The following is a 13,121-nucleotide window of genomic DNA, read 5'->3' as shown; positions in this document are numbered from 1 at the left end:
TTGAAAGTTTCTTGGCATATCACACTAGTTTACCTAATTCCCATGCATTTATCAATCTGGCAAAACAGTGAACCATGATTTATTTCTGCTATAAGCCGATATCATTGATAGCTTTGTCACTGATGCTATACATGTTATATTTCTTCTCTGCTCCAGTTGCTGCGGAAATATTGTAATTTTAATGGACCACCCGTGGCGTTGAAACCGACTTCATTTTTGTCCAGAAAAAAAGACTGTCTTATGCCTTTAGAATGCATTTCTCTTCGTCTTGTTCAACAGAAGATGGTTTTAAACCCACTCGGAGTTTTCTCGATTATAATCGCTTGGCCATTCACAAATGTTCACGCCAGCTGTTCGAAATTATGTCTCATTATCTCTGAGGGCAATGTCTTAGATACCAACCTTTCCTGGCTATAAACCTTCTGATAGGAATGGTGGAATTGTCCAGGATTGGCTTCATGTTGTTGAAAGTGCTGGCCTCTGCGATGTTATTTATGGTCGACTCATCTAGATCAACCTCCAGGAAAGTCACGGTGGTGTTAACAGCATTTGGCAGATCCTGTAAGGGTACAATGAGTGCGTTTTTTCTTGCACACAATTTAGTTTATGGCCGAAGGAAGTCCCATAAGCATCAGACCGGTTCCTAGCACTGGTATTCTAACGTTGATGATTGATATTGCATATATCCTGTCAACAAGTAACAAAATGCGACAGTAAATAATTTCATCAGGTTGGTAGAACATAGAACATAGGATATTGGAGATTTCTTTTTTAAACAACCAGTAAATCTCAACCTACTGACGTTTCGGTGTCTCTCAGACACCTTCCTCAGAGCTTCTAGCTTGTGATATGGTTTGTTTTTCTGTTTATTTTCCAATATGTACTCTACCAACACAGATGAGCTTTCATGCGAATGGTTTGTTTTTGTTAGGTAGTAGCATCTTAACTCTGCCTCAGCACGAAATATCTGGTTTCTAATTAAATTCAAACTGTTCAGCAACTAAAAATTTACATGAATTTTTTACTAATCGCCCAGTAAGCTATCTGAACCAATTGCTCTCGACACGTGGCGACACATTTATACTATACCTTCTTCATGTATAAAATTTGATGCCATCTTTTTGTGTGTTGAGAAAGAGTTTATATTCTCCATGATGTAAATGTTAGGTAGTCGCAGCAGCACCGTACCTTCTTCATGTCCTCATACTTCAGGAAGAGGAAGTGGGGGTCGTCCCGCATCTGCCACCAGCCCGACACGTGATCACAGAAGTCTCCGTATGGCACTAGGGAGGGAGTAAGGAACATGGATTATCAAATTATGAACATTCAAGGTGAAAGTGACTAGAACAAGGAAATATATAAATGCGAAAACACATGTACACTAGATCTTCTTCTATTGGCCCCATGAATTGGAATGTTTGTATGTATGATGTCTGATAAAGTAATAGTTCTACCATGCATCTCATAGTTCATATCTCATATATACATCATAGTTAATATCCTATACATATATATGCATCAGTGTACCACGAAAACCACACAACGATCGAGACACCGAAAGGAAAGTCTTTATACAAGGAGGCAAAGACTCTAAGGTTTATCTTCAGTTGTAGCCAGTCACTGACCTATTCTGGCACTGAAATCCTGAACGAAGTCTTCCCAACGCAGGTCGTCCGAGTTCCCGCCCATCATTGGCATCAGTTTCTTCGAGAAATGGAACATCGACACCGCCGTGTCCTTCGGGTTCCTCATCGGGACCAGCACCTTCACCTGTTGTGAGGATAATAGAGACGAAAACGTACTTCTGAAACACGTCCAGCAAATATCTGATACATAACAGCAGTATGTTCTATCTAAGGTTTTTTTCGTTATCAAGGTGTCAGACATTGTTTACACACACCAAATACAAAGATGTCCATATTGGACATTCGAATAGCTGACATGTAAGACGTTACCAACGTACGAAAAGCTTCATTTACCCTTCTGTGACGGTGGTTCTGTAGAAGGAGAGGTAAGGGCGGGGGGTGATTGCCGTTTAGAGCAAAAATAATCATTAGAGCTTGCTACAAGTCCCTTGTCGAACGTGAAACGTAAATCATCAACCCTGTGTTTATTTCTGTGCATGATTAATTTCAGTACGCTGTGTAGTCAGTTTATGTTTTATGTAGGCATCTTAATAAAGCCATGTTTGTTCGATTCTATGGATGGCATCCACGTGCGCATCAATTTTGTCCGTTTCCAAATGCAAAATTAATATAGGCGGTAAATTGCCAACAAAATAAGGTAAAACGGATACTAATGTTGTAGAATGTCAAAGTCAATTCCAAAGCTAAAAAAAAGGAGGATGTGAAAGGACAAAAATGAAGAATCCGTTGTTCGGTATATCATACTCTGCGTGTTTAGTCCTTTGTTCAACCTTCTTGACCACCTTTTCCAAACTTTTTGTCCGCTTGCTCGCATCAGTTTTTTTGTTCCAAGAGGATGTCATTCTTACAATCGAATCAACATGGCCTTACGGCTCAAGTTGAAACATTTCTCATCATTGTCTTCGATGTATCCCAAAATTAGTATCCGACTCAGCCGATGAAGTTGCAACACCGGGACACGTTTCCTACGGGTAATCTATCTACATTTCGTTTTAGCTATTTTGTTCTGTTAGTTCAAAATTACCTTATTCTGAGGCTTGGATATCCCTTTTGGTGCAAACTGAATAGGCAGGTGTGTTATCACAAGGCGGGGGGAGGGCAGCTCTGCCAGATTTATGTAGCCGGGCCGTCTGGCTGTCGGTAGCTTCATCTCCAAGGCACCGCCACGCATCATGGTGTCCGAACTTTCTGCTACTTTTCCTGCGGCTCGCAAGATTTTAACGACGATCTCCGCCAGCCAGTTTGTCCCTGGGAAAATTGGCTGTTTTAGATACTACAGTATAGATGTTGTGCGCTTTCTTCTATCGGCAATGTGAGCATACGCCATTTGACTGTCACTCATATTTGCTTCTGGCCTATAAGCTGCTTCATGTTTTGAACTGCGTATGCGCGCGGTCTATGGTGAATGCTCCTTAAAGTTGTTCATTTCTAAACCATGCCAGACGCGTTTTGTTCATATCCCAGGGGCTTTCAGCTTTGACATACAGAGTACATTGTACCATACTGCGCATGCGCATTTGAAACCGTGACCCGCCTTATTGTATGGTACTTTGTTGCTCGAGTAGAAGACTTTGGGTACCATGAGTACCGTGATCATGCAACCCAATAGACAATTGAATTTTGCAAAAAATCCGATCACAGCTACTACTACTAGTTGACTAGATATACCGTATGGTATATGTGTGTGTGTGTGTGTGTGTGTGTGTGTGTGTGTGTGTGTTTGCACAATTTTGATTGTACACAGAATCCATCCCGTACCTGTTTTTGGATAACTCGCCACAACAACGTCGTCATCTCGGATCTGGAAACCCGGCAGAACATCCATAGTCTCTTTGGTGACGCCACGAGGGAGAAAAACGCCCCGGTGGGTCCACAAAAAATTACGGAGCTGGCTCATGGTGACCTGTAGGAAAAATACAGAACAGCAGGCACCGTTCAGTTTTCCTTCTGTAGACAATGTAGCAAAGAAGTAAGATAGCGCAGGATAAAATCTAAAGCTTGAACTCTGCCACCTGCCCACTATATTCTGAGTTTTCCCACGGAGATAATGTCCAAGCCCACTAGACTAGGCCCTGGCTCGGTTTTGGCGTGATTTTAGGCATTTTTGTCTGGCTCTCTATTTTGTTCCGTTTTTTTTTTATGTCGCCAAGCCAAACGGCAAAATAGAGGCCCGACAAAAACGCCTAAAATCACCTCAAAATCCAGTCTTAGCCCAACCTATGCTAGTAGAGTACCACGCAGATAACGGCTAAAAACATACCGACACAAAACGAGCATCCACCAAACAAATAAGGTGTGTAGCGTAAGGGTCTGTTGAATCGCGTTGCCGGGAATCAGACGGAGACAGCAGAGACTGCTAAACCTTGAATTTTCCGAGAAAAATCTAAAGTTCTAAGCGGCGATGATACAACGATGTTCCCCGCGGGCCACATTACGAGGAAATCTGACTTACCACGAACAGTACCTCAGTGGAACGCCCTGCCTGGCCCGGTCGTGTTGTTTCCCACAGTTGAGACGTTCCGGGCCAAGCTCGAGGCCTGCCCGCCCTAGCCCGGGGCCTCCTCCCTCTACTTTTTCCTTGATGGGGTTATCTGAGGGTCAAGCTAAGTTGAAAGATGAAAATATCCGTAGTAATTTGTCACTTACCTTGTGGACTCCGACAGTTGTGAAGTAGTGCACAGAACGTCACTGTGATGACCTTTCGCCGCAGTTGATCTATTTACGACTGACCACACCTTCCCGTGATGTCCAGTGTGCCACGCATATGGTCAAAGGTTACGGCGGGACGGACAAAATACTCATACAACTAACATTATGTTATTCTTTCTTTAAACCTTCATCCTGTGGTATATGTTACCAAAGTCTACAAATTGCTTAAGATAAAGATTTTGTATAAACACTGTAACTTGGCTGTTCCATTCACGGCATTTAGAATAAGTGAAGGTAAACCTCATGTACATAATTGATGAGCAAATGTTAGATAAGAGGAACCGCAACGGTCGATGAGAAGCTATCAGCCAATCAGGTTACGTCTGAGGCCAAAAATTATCATTTAACTTTGTCTTTCCAAGGCCTAGACCTGAAAAGTATCTATACAATCCATGTATAACATCCTGAATTATTATGTCTAACGTTACAGTGTGAGGTGTAAACAAGGAGGTTTATCATTGATACGTACATACACGCCGAAAACAATACCTTCGGCGGAAGTGCCTGCTTTCCGGAGGTAATAGCAGAGATAAGAGGCATGTTCCTGGTCTGAGTACTTAAGCAGGCAGACAGGCTACGCCACCCTAATATATGATATTATTGGTTTGGCCCAATGATGACGTCACGAGTTGTGACGTATGTCAGTCATGTCCATCTAGTTGCAATTGACCACGCCGGTTGTGTGTGAATAAAGCTCCCAAGTTGTACTCAGCGTCTGAGTAGCTCATTAGCACCATTGGCCACTTAGTGGCGCTACGTGACATGCTTGCATGTCTGCAAAAACCTGTATTGAAACTTTGAACTTTAAACTGGCAGATGACGTCAATGTTGATGAGAGCATTTACCGAAACCGGTGCTTGTTCAAGTCGGGCGCATAACGCTAACACGGAGCCCGTGGAGATAATGAGTTTTACAGACGTTTTCTTAGCCAGAGGTAATAACAGAGATAAGGCTCATATTCCTGGCCTGTGTTAGGTTGACAGGCTACGTGACATGTTTTCATGATTGCAAAACCTGTGTTGAAACTTTGAACTTTGAACTGACAGGTGACGTCATGTTGAAACGAGGAACCGAAACCGGCGCTTGTTCAATTCGGGCGCACAAAGCTAACACGGAGACCGGTGCCCGTGGATATTTTTACAGGCGTTCTCGTAGCACAGCACAATTTGGCCATGCTGAGGGTCTGTGAGAAACTCCGTGAGGCGGACGCGAAGGGCAGGAGGTACGGACTAGCCCGTGCGGAGACAGGCTACCTCTGTGCCCTGGTGGACGCCATGGCGGACATGGACAGGCTGGCGGAAGTGGAGCTGCTCAAAAGTCTGGGCGACGTGAACTTGGAGAAGGGAAGACTCGGGAAGGACGTAGGGAAGTTCAACAGGGCCTTGGCGCTTTACATTACTGCTGTGGTCCGGTGTGACCATCGGGATCAGGGAGAAGGTTTAGAACACCGATATGAATACACGGAGAGGCTTCTACAAGGGGTGACGTCAAAAAGGCCACAGGGAAACGAACATTCAACTGAAGACAGGAAGACGACTACACCTGCAAAGGTGGCAGAAACGTTTCAAGACCTGGACAAGAAATGGGCTGCCGGTAGTAACACAGACTCTGTGCTGGTTGGATACGCACAGTTGATGGTAGAGGGAATAGTGAACGAGGACAACATGTTTGAAGTAGAAGCGATAAAAAGTCTCGGTGACGTGTATCTGAAAAGAGGAACAGAAACTAGAAACACGCCATGTTTGACAAAGGCTACTGCTCTGTACAACAAGGCACTGGCGCGGTGTCACAACGTACACGGAACATTTGTCCTCGTCCACCGCTTACTGCACACCGCAAAAATCAGACATGACATCACCACAACAAATACCAAGGTGGGTGAACTATTTTGAGTCTTTGACAGAAAAACAGAACAGAATCATGATCAGAAGAATTGTTATGGGATGTTACACTGATAAATGCGCCTCAAATGATTCTCAAGGTAATTTCTTGAATTCATCATCTTTCCAAATCGCATGTTGAATAAATCCCTCTTCATACTATTATAGCATTTCATCATTAATTAGGCAAATAATGTTAATACTTACATAATGTATGCCTAATAATATTCGCCTTTATTTAGCCTAAAAGGTCACTAGTATGAATATGCCTCTTTACCATTAAGGTATTATACAATTTCCTCATTCATTATGCAAATGAGGTCACGCTTTGCATTATTTATACTATTATTGCTGCTTTCGAACCAAGTTTCATATGGACTGAGTTTAAGTTCCAGCCATTCATAATGATTGAAATTTTCCTCATTAACTATGCAAAATGAGTCCTTATTTGCATGAATGATATGTCGCTAAATTTAGCTTCATCAAAGCTACCTACAGGTCTAAAATCATCAACATCCAGGATGTTCCTCTGTAGTACCATAGAAAGCCGCTAGGTGCCCATAGTCCACTCGTTTCTTCATCTTGCCAACACTTACAAACACACCAAGTAATTCATTATGACCCCTCTACCCCTTCTCGAATTATGCTGTCCACGAACATAACCTTCTTGGCGAAGGTAGCAACAAGATTTCAAAGATGTAACGCCTCCGAGAAATATCTTGAGCATGTCTTGTTCAGTTATATTATTTTGGAAATAATGTTCCGATTATGATGTTCTGATGTAATGATAATGAATGTTTTGATTAAAATGGATGTGTTGATTAATCACTTTCTGCCACTCTTTGGTGAGCGCGACTGGCATGTGGTAAATATACATCTGAGAAAACAGAGACTCAAAACATTTCCTCTCCGTGACCTGGAATGTTTGCCAAAGTTCAATTGGCATTAGATAATATGTTTACCCACATGTGCATCCTTCATACCTTCTTATCGGTTCTCCCAGAGGTCAGCAATCTCGCAACGACAGCAAGACGTGAGAGGTCGGAAGGGCCACTTCTCTCCCTTCTCAGCTGCGCCATCAAGTGACGTCATCAATGACGGAATATGCCGATTGCACATGTAAATTCGTTTGTTTCTTCTGATCTGGGTTACCACAACTTCTGATACTCATTAGCAGAGGAAATAAGCATTACTCACACATGTTAGCATTTGATTCTGGGCAAATGTGTTCCTATATTCACATTGGACCAAGTACGGAGACATTGAGGTTCACAATGGGAAAGCTCCTAAGACGTTTTTTATCTTTTATTTTTTTACTGCCCACTTCCAAACTCAAAGAGTAAATAGTTCATTCATATTGTGCAGGAGGAAAATGCGGTACTTCAAAGAATGGGCAATATGCAAGGAGAGAGGAATCTAAAGAATACAAATGGCACGAACAAGAGAAGGGGAAATAGACAAATACATAAAGTCAAATTCCTTGCGGTTGTACGACAATTTTTTAATCATTTCCCCCAGCTCTCCGGAAGTTCGCCCAAAGGTACCTGTACAGAATGAAGGAACCACCAATCACGTCAGCGGCGACTACTAAATACCTCAGAGTCTATGTTTTTTTATGTATTTGGTATGTCAAGTGTTACTGAATTATTCAAGTCAAAATGGCATCTCTAAACAATCCTCATCATTGGGCTATTCGGGATAGTAATGTATAATCATATGAAGCCTTGCTAAACACTTATTAGCATGCCGTAGGTAACGTCATATATTGTCATGTATATGTTGTTGTTTGTGACGGTGGCTTGTGTAAAGAAGAATAGATTGCACAAATTTATGTAAGATTATCCTGAAAGAATAATAGGCTTGTACTGCACTTTTATGTTGTGCCATTGTCAACTTTGTGAAATTTAGTTCAAATGAGATGATAACGCCTGTACATTTGCTTCAAATCTACCGCACTTATACTTAGTATTGCCCTGGTGAACTTTAACTATTTTCCTGTTCAGTTCCTACCGCAGGTACATCCAGGCGGCAGACCGTGACTTGGGAAAAGGAGACCTGGACGCAGCAGAGCAGAACTTAGCAGCCGCCCTGAAGCTTGTTCACGGTCTGTTATGTACTTCCGTTGGACACCTTTGTAAAGCTATAACGCTGATAACTAAATATCATAAGTGTCATCTAGAAGTTGGAAATATTGTTAAGTTTCAAATGGCGCTTCCGTATGCGCTTTAGTTTCCTGCTGTTTGATAATTTTGTTTCTGCTATGTAATTTAGCTTTGCGATTTGTGTACGTCTTCATGTGCGTGTTTGACGTGCGCTGTGAAAGTTTCCATTGAACTTTGAAGACTGTTCCCAGAGCGAAGCTTTTGTACTAGCCTTCGGCCAGTTGGGTAGCCCTGGCTGTACTTTTTTACAGTAAAAAAAACTAAATAAAATAAATTAAAATCAATGCTTTTCCACTCTTTACCTACAGATCCAAGTAAACCCAACAAACCTAAAGAAGCCGACTGCCTGAGCAGGTTGGGTGACGTCTACGTCGAGCGAGGCAAGCGGACAGGAGAAGGTAGGACATTCACACAGGCCGCAGCTCTGTATAACGCCTCAATGGCTCGGACAGATCAAGACAGGCAAAACATCATAACAAGACTGCAGGAAACAGAGCGGCATTTTCTTACAAACACTTGTAACCTAGAATGTGAACCGTGTCCGTCCAGCAGTGCGTTAGATCACATAAAGGAACTGAAAAACACGCGTGCTCGTGTAAAATCTCAACTAGACGCAATTCATCAGGAACACAACCCTTATCAGTATGATGAAGATGATCCCGTCGTCAGAGAAGTAGAGATCAAACGAGCTGAAGCAATCAAGAACCTGTTCAAGAGGATCACAGCTGATAGACAAGAGTTTATCCAAGTACTGACGAATGAATGCATCTCAAAACTCGGTCCTCCTCCGTGTAAGTACGCTTTCATCGGGCTGGGTTCACAAGCCACAGAACTCGTCACTCCGTACTCCGACCTGGAGTTCGCCATTCTGATTGAGGAAGGGAAGCATGATGATGATGATACACGGAGGTACTTCCTGAATCTCACGCACTACTTACAGCTAAAAGTCATCAACCTTGGAGAAACCATCCTCCCTGCAATGGCCATCCCGTCACTCAACGACTTCCTCTCGGAAGACCCAGAGAAAGATTGGTTCTTTGACTCCGTCACACCTCGCGGCTTCGCTTTCGACGGCTTCATGCCATGGGCGTCTAAGACTCCTTTAGGAAGAGATGAGACCAAAACCAAACCTTCAATTAGTCTCATCCAGACTCCTGCTAAGTTGACCGAATATCAACATCTGCACATCGCCCTGGCGGAAGGCTATCACCTGTCAGACATCCTCAGACGGGTGACCTTCTTAACAGGAGACGAGTCTTTGGTGAACGAGTATATATACGCAGTCAACAAAAGCGTCGATCGCTCCCGCGCCCTTACACGGTATTCAGCAGCACTAACACTGAAGGATGATTTGGGGCAAATAGAAAATACTGAAATAACGGGACAACTTCTGGATGTCAAGAAAGAAATCTACCGTTTCCCCAGCGTAGCCGTTGATGTGTTGAGTGTTTGCTGCGGTATTACGGTCCCCAGTGTGTGGGGAATGATAGAAGAACTGCGCAATACACAACGGATCAGCCAGGAAGACGCCCACCACTTGACTGTACTGATCAGCATCTCGGCGGAGCTGCGGTTAAGAACGTACATTGCCAATGGAGGGCAGAAGGACACACTGTCTCCTCTCACTGAGATGAAAGTCCAACTGGATAAACATGACGTAGATGACACTTTCGTTCAGTCAGTGTTCTACATACCAGACTCTAAGATGCTTTTTAGGTACTATTATACTGCCATCCCATTGAAAAGATGCATTGTTGACACAGTTGTAAAGGAAATACCGACGACAAAGATATTCCCAACAGCCATCTTTGACAACTCATCTCTAACAAGGGGCCAAATAACACGGAAGCTGTTCCATTTCGATGCATCCGTACGTCACCTGGAAGCAGCTCTCGGAGAGGCGGGCAGTGACGAGGAAAAACAGTTTGACATACTTTTTGAACTAGGCGCAGCCTTTCAAACGCGCGGTAACTGTGAGGAAGCGATGAGCTTCTACAAACGGGCACTCAGAGTTGGAAACGCTGCATATGGAAACACTGAAGCGCATCCCAGTATTGCCAGATTGCATGGAAACATTGGTTCATGTTGGAGAGACCTTGGCGATAAGAGGAAAGCTATCAGTTATCACGAACAGTCACTGAAGATGAAGAAAGATATTTATGGTGAAACAACAGCACATCCCGACATTGCTTCATCACTTAACAACATTGGAACATGTTGGAGTGACCTCGGCGATCAAAGGAAAGCTATCAGTTATCACGAACAGTCACTGAAGATGAGGAAAGCTATCTATGGTGAAACAACAGCACATCCCGACATTGCGTCATCACTTAACAACATTGGAAAATGTTGGAGTGACCTTGGCGATCAGAGGAAAGCTATCAGGTATTACGAACAGTCACTGGAGATGAGAAAAGCTATCTATGGCGAAACAACAGCACATCCAGACATTGCTTCATCGCTTAACAACATTGGATCATGTTGGAATGAGCTTGGCGATAAGAAGAAAGCTATCAGTTATTACGAACAGTCGCTGAAGATGATGAAAGCTATCTATGGAGAAACAACAGCACATCCTGACATTTCTTCATCACTTAACAACATTGGAAACTGTTGGAGTGACCTTGGCGATCATAGGAAAGCTATCAGATATCACGAACAGTCACTGAAGATGAGAAAAGCTATCTATGGTGAAACAACAGCACATCCCGGCATTGCTTCATCGCTTAACAACATTGGAGCATGTTGGAATGAGCTAGGGGATCAGAGGAAAGCTATCAGTTATTACGAACAGTCACTAAAGATGAGGAAAACTATCTATGGTGAAGCAACAGCACATCCCGACATTGCTTCATCCCTTAACAACATTGGAGCATGTTGGAGTGACCTTGGCGATCAGAGGAAAGCTATCATTTATTACGAACAGTCACTGAAGATGAGGAAAGCCATCTATGGTGAAACAAAAGCACATCCCGACATCGCATCATCCCTTAACAACATTGGAGTATGTTGGAGTCACCTCGGCGATCAGAGGAAAGCTATCAGTTATCTCGAACAGTCACTAAAGATGAGGAAAGCTATCTATGGCGAAGCAACAGCACATCCCGACATTGGTTCATCACTGAATAACATTGGAAAATGTTGGGGTGCCCTTGGCGATCAGAAGAAAGCTATTAGTTATTACGAACAGTCACTAAAGATGAGGAAAGCTATCTATGGTGTAACAACAGCACATCCCGACGTTGCGTCATCCCTTAACAACATTGGAACATGTTGGAGTGCCCTCGGCGATAAGAGGAAAGCGATCAGTTATTACGAACAGTCACTAAAGATGAAGAAAGCTATCTATGGTGAAACAACAGCACATCCCGACATTGCTTCATCACTTAACAACATTGGAAAATGTTGCAGTGACCTCGGCGATCAGAGGAAAGCTATCAGTTATTACGAACAGTCACTAAAGATGATGAAAGCTATCTATGGCAAAACAAAAGCACATCCCGACATTGCATCATCACTTAACAACTTTGGAGCATGTTGGAGTGACCTCGGAGATCAGAGGAAAGCGATCAGTTATTTCGAACAGTCACTGAAGATGAGGAAAACTGTCTATGTCGAGAACACGGCACATCCCGACATTGCAAAATCACTGTGTAACATCGGAACCTGTTGGGATGATCTCGGAGATAAGAGTAAAGCTCTCAGTTACTTAGAACAGTCCTTAGCGATGATGAAATCTATCTATGGTGACAAAACGTCTCATCCTCACATTACACAAGTACTGAACAACATTCGAGAATGTAGGAGTTCCCTCCGCGATTAGAGTAAAGCCGGTAGTTATCGAAAATCGTCACCAAGATAAGTCAACTCTAGAGGCACTCCCGTTCTCTCGTTATATAACTTAACTTATCAATGATTGTATAACTTATGATCTATCACAACTTCTAATACAATTACAGAAATCTTTTACAGCATGGGATTAGACTTTATCCTTGTTTGGTCTGGTGGAATCCATAACACTTATGTACTGACTTAGTTTTGCCGTATGTACAGACAAACACATTCATGTTCATATTTGTAATAAATGATATATATGAATATATGTTATGTCATATATAAGTTCCGAGTGAGCTCATTGTAGCTGTTGAGTGAGTGAATGAGTGAATGAATGAATGAATGAATGAGTATTTGTGGGTGAGTGATTGAGTGAGTGCATGGTGGAGTGAGTGAGTGAGTGGGTGAATGAGTGAGTGAGTGAGTTAGTGAGTGAGAGTGAGTGAGTGGGTGAATGAGTGAGTGAGTGGGTGAATGAGTGAGTGAGTGAGTGAGTGACTGAGTGTGAGTGAGTTAGTGAGTGAGCGAGCGAGTGAGTGAGCGAGTGAATGGGTGAGTGAGTGAGTGAATGAGTGAGTGAGGGAGTTAGCAAGTGAGTGAGTGAGTCAGTCAGTCAGTGGGCGATTGAGTGACTGAATAAATGAGTGGGTGGTTGAGTGACTGAATGAGTGAATAAGAGTGCGTACGTGCGCGCATGCATGACTGACTGATCGAAATGTGAATAAACTCGACCATCAGTTATATGAACAGAAGTTGTAGCAGGCTGAGTAGACACGGGTCCAAGTCTGTTCCTCTGGCACGCAGGAAGCCCTAAGATGTACACGTACACGTTTGTGCTATATTTTGGCAAGAAAATTACCAAACTAAAAAAAAAATATTTCATGGAGGTC

General features: G+C 43.0%; 2 protein-coding genes across 2 annotated transcripts; one reads left to right on the top strand and one right to left on the bottom strand.

Annotated features, from left to right (window-relative positions):
* Positions 1-355: 355 nt before the first annotated feature.
* Positions 356-3,556, bottom strand: LOC136436121 (sulfotransferase 1B1-like). Its single transcript, XM_066429870.1, has 5 exons — positions 3,405-3,556; positions 2,671-2,894; positions 1,626-1,770; positions 1,189-1,283; positions 356-559 (listed from the first exon to the last, which is right to left on the bottom strand). Exons 1-5 carry the CDS (start codon positions 3,541-3,543, stop codon positions 371-373), a joined length of 792 nt encoding a protein of 263 aa, XP_066285967.1. The 5' UTR covers positions 3,544-3,556; the 3' UTR covers positions 356-370.
* Positions 3,557-5,320: 1,764 nt separating this feature from the next.
* Positions 5,321-12,445, top strand: LOC136436119 (uncharacterized). Its single transcript, XM_066429868.1, has 4 exons — positions 5,321-6,229; positions 7,239-7,354; positions 8,239-8,339; positions 8,706-12,445. The coding sequence occupies exons 1-4, from the start codon at positions 5,528-5,530 to the stop codon at positions 12,218-12,220; spliced, it is 4,434 nt and encodes a 1,477-aa protein (XP_066285965.1). The 5' UTR covers positions 5,321-5,527; the 3' UTR covers positions 12,221-12,445.
* Positions 12,446-13,121: the final 676 nt, after the last annotated feature.

Source organism: Branchiostoma lanceolatum, chromosome 6 (assembly GCF_035083965.1).
Source record: "Branchiostoma lanceolatum isolate klBraLanc5 chromosome 6, klBraLanc5.hap2, whole genome shotgun sequence".
Taxonomy (NCBI): domain Eukaryota; kingdom Metazoa; phylum Chordata; class Leptocardii; order Amphioxiformes; family Branchiostomatidae; genus Branchiostoma; species Branchiostoma lanceolatum.
Note: the sequence above shows the minus strand (reverse complement) of the source record. Positions and strands in the feature narration are given on the sequence as shown.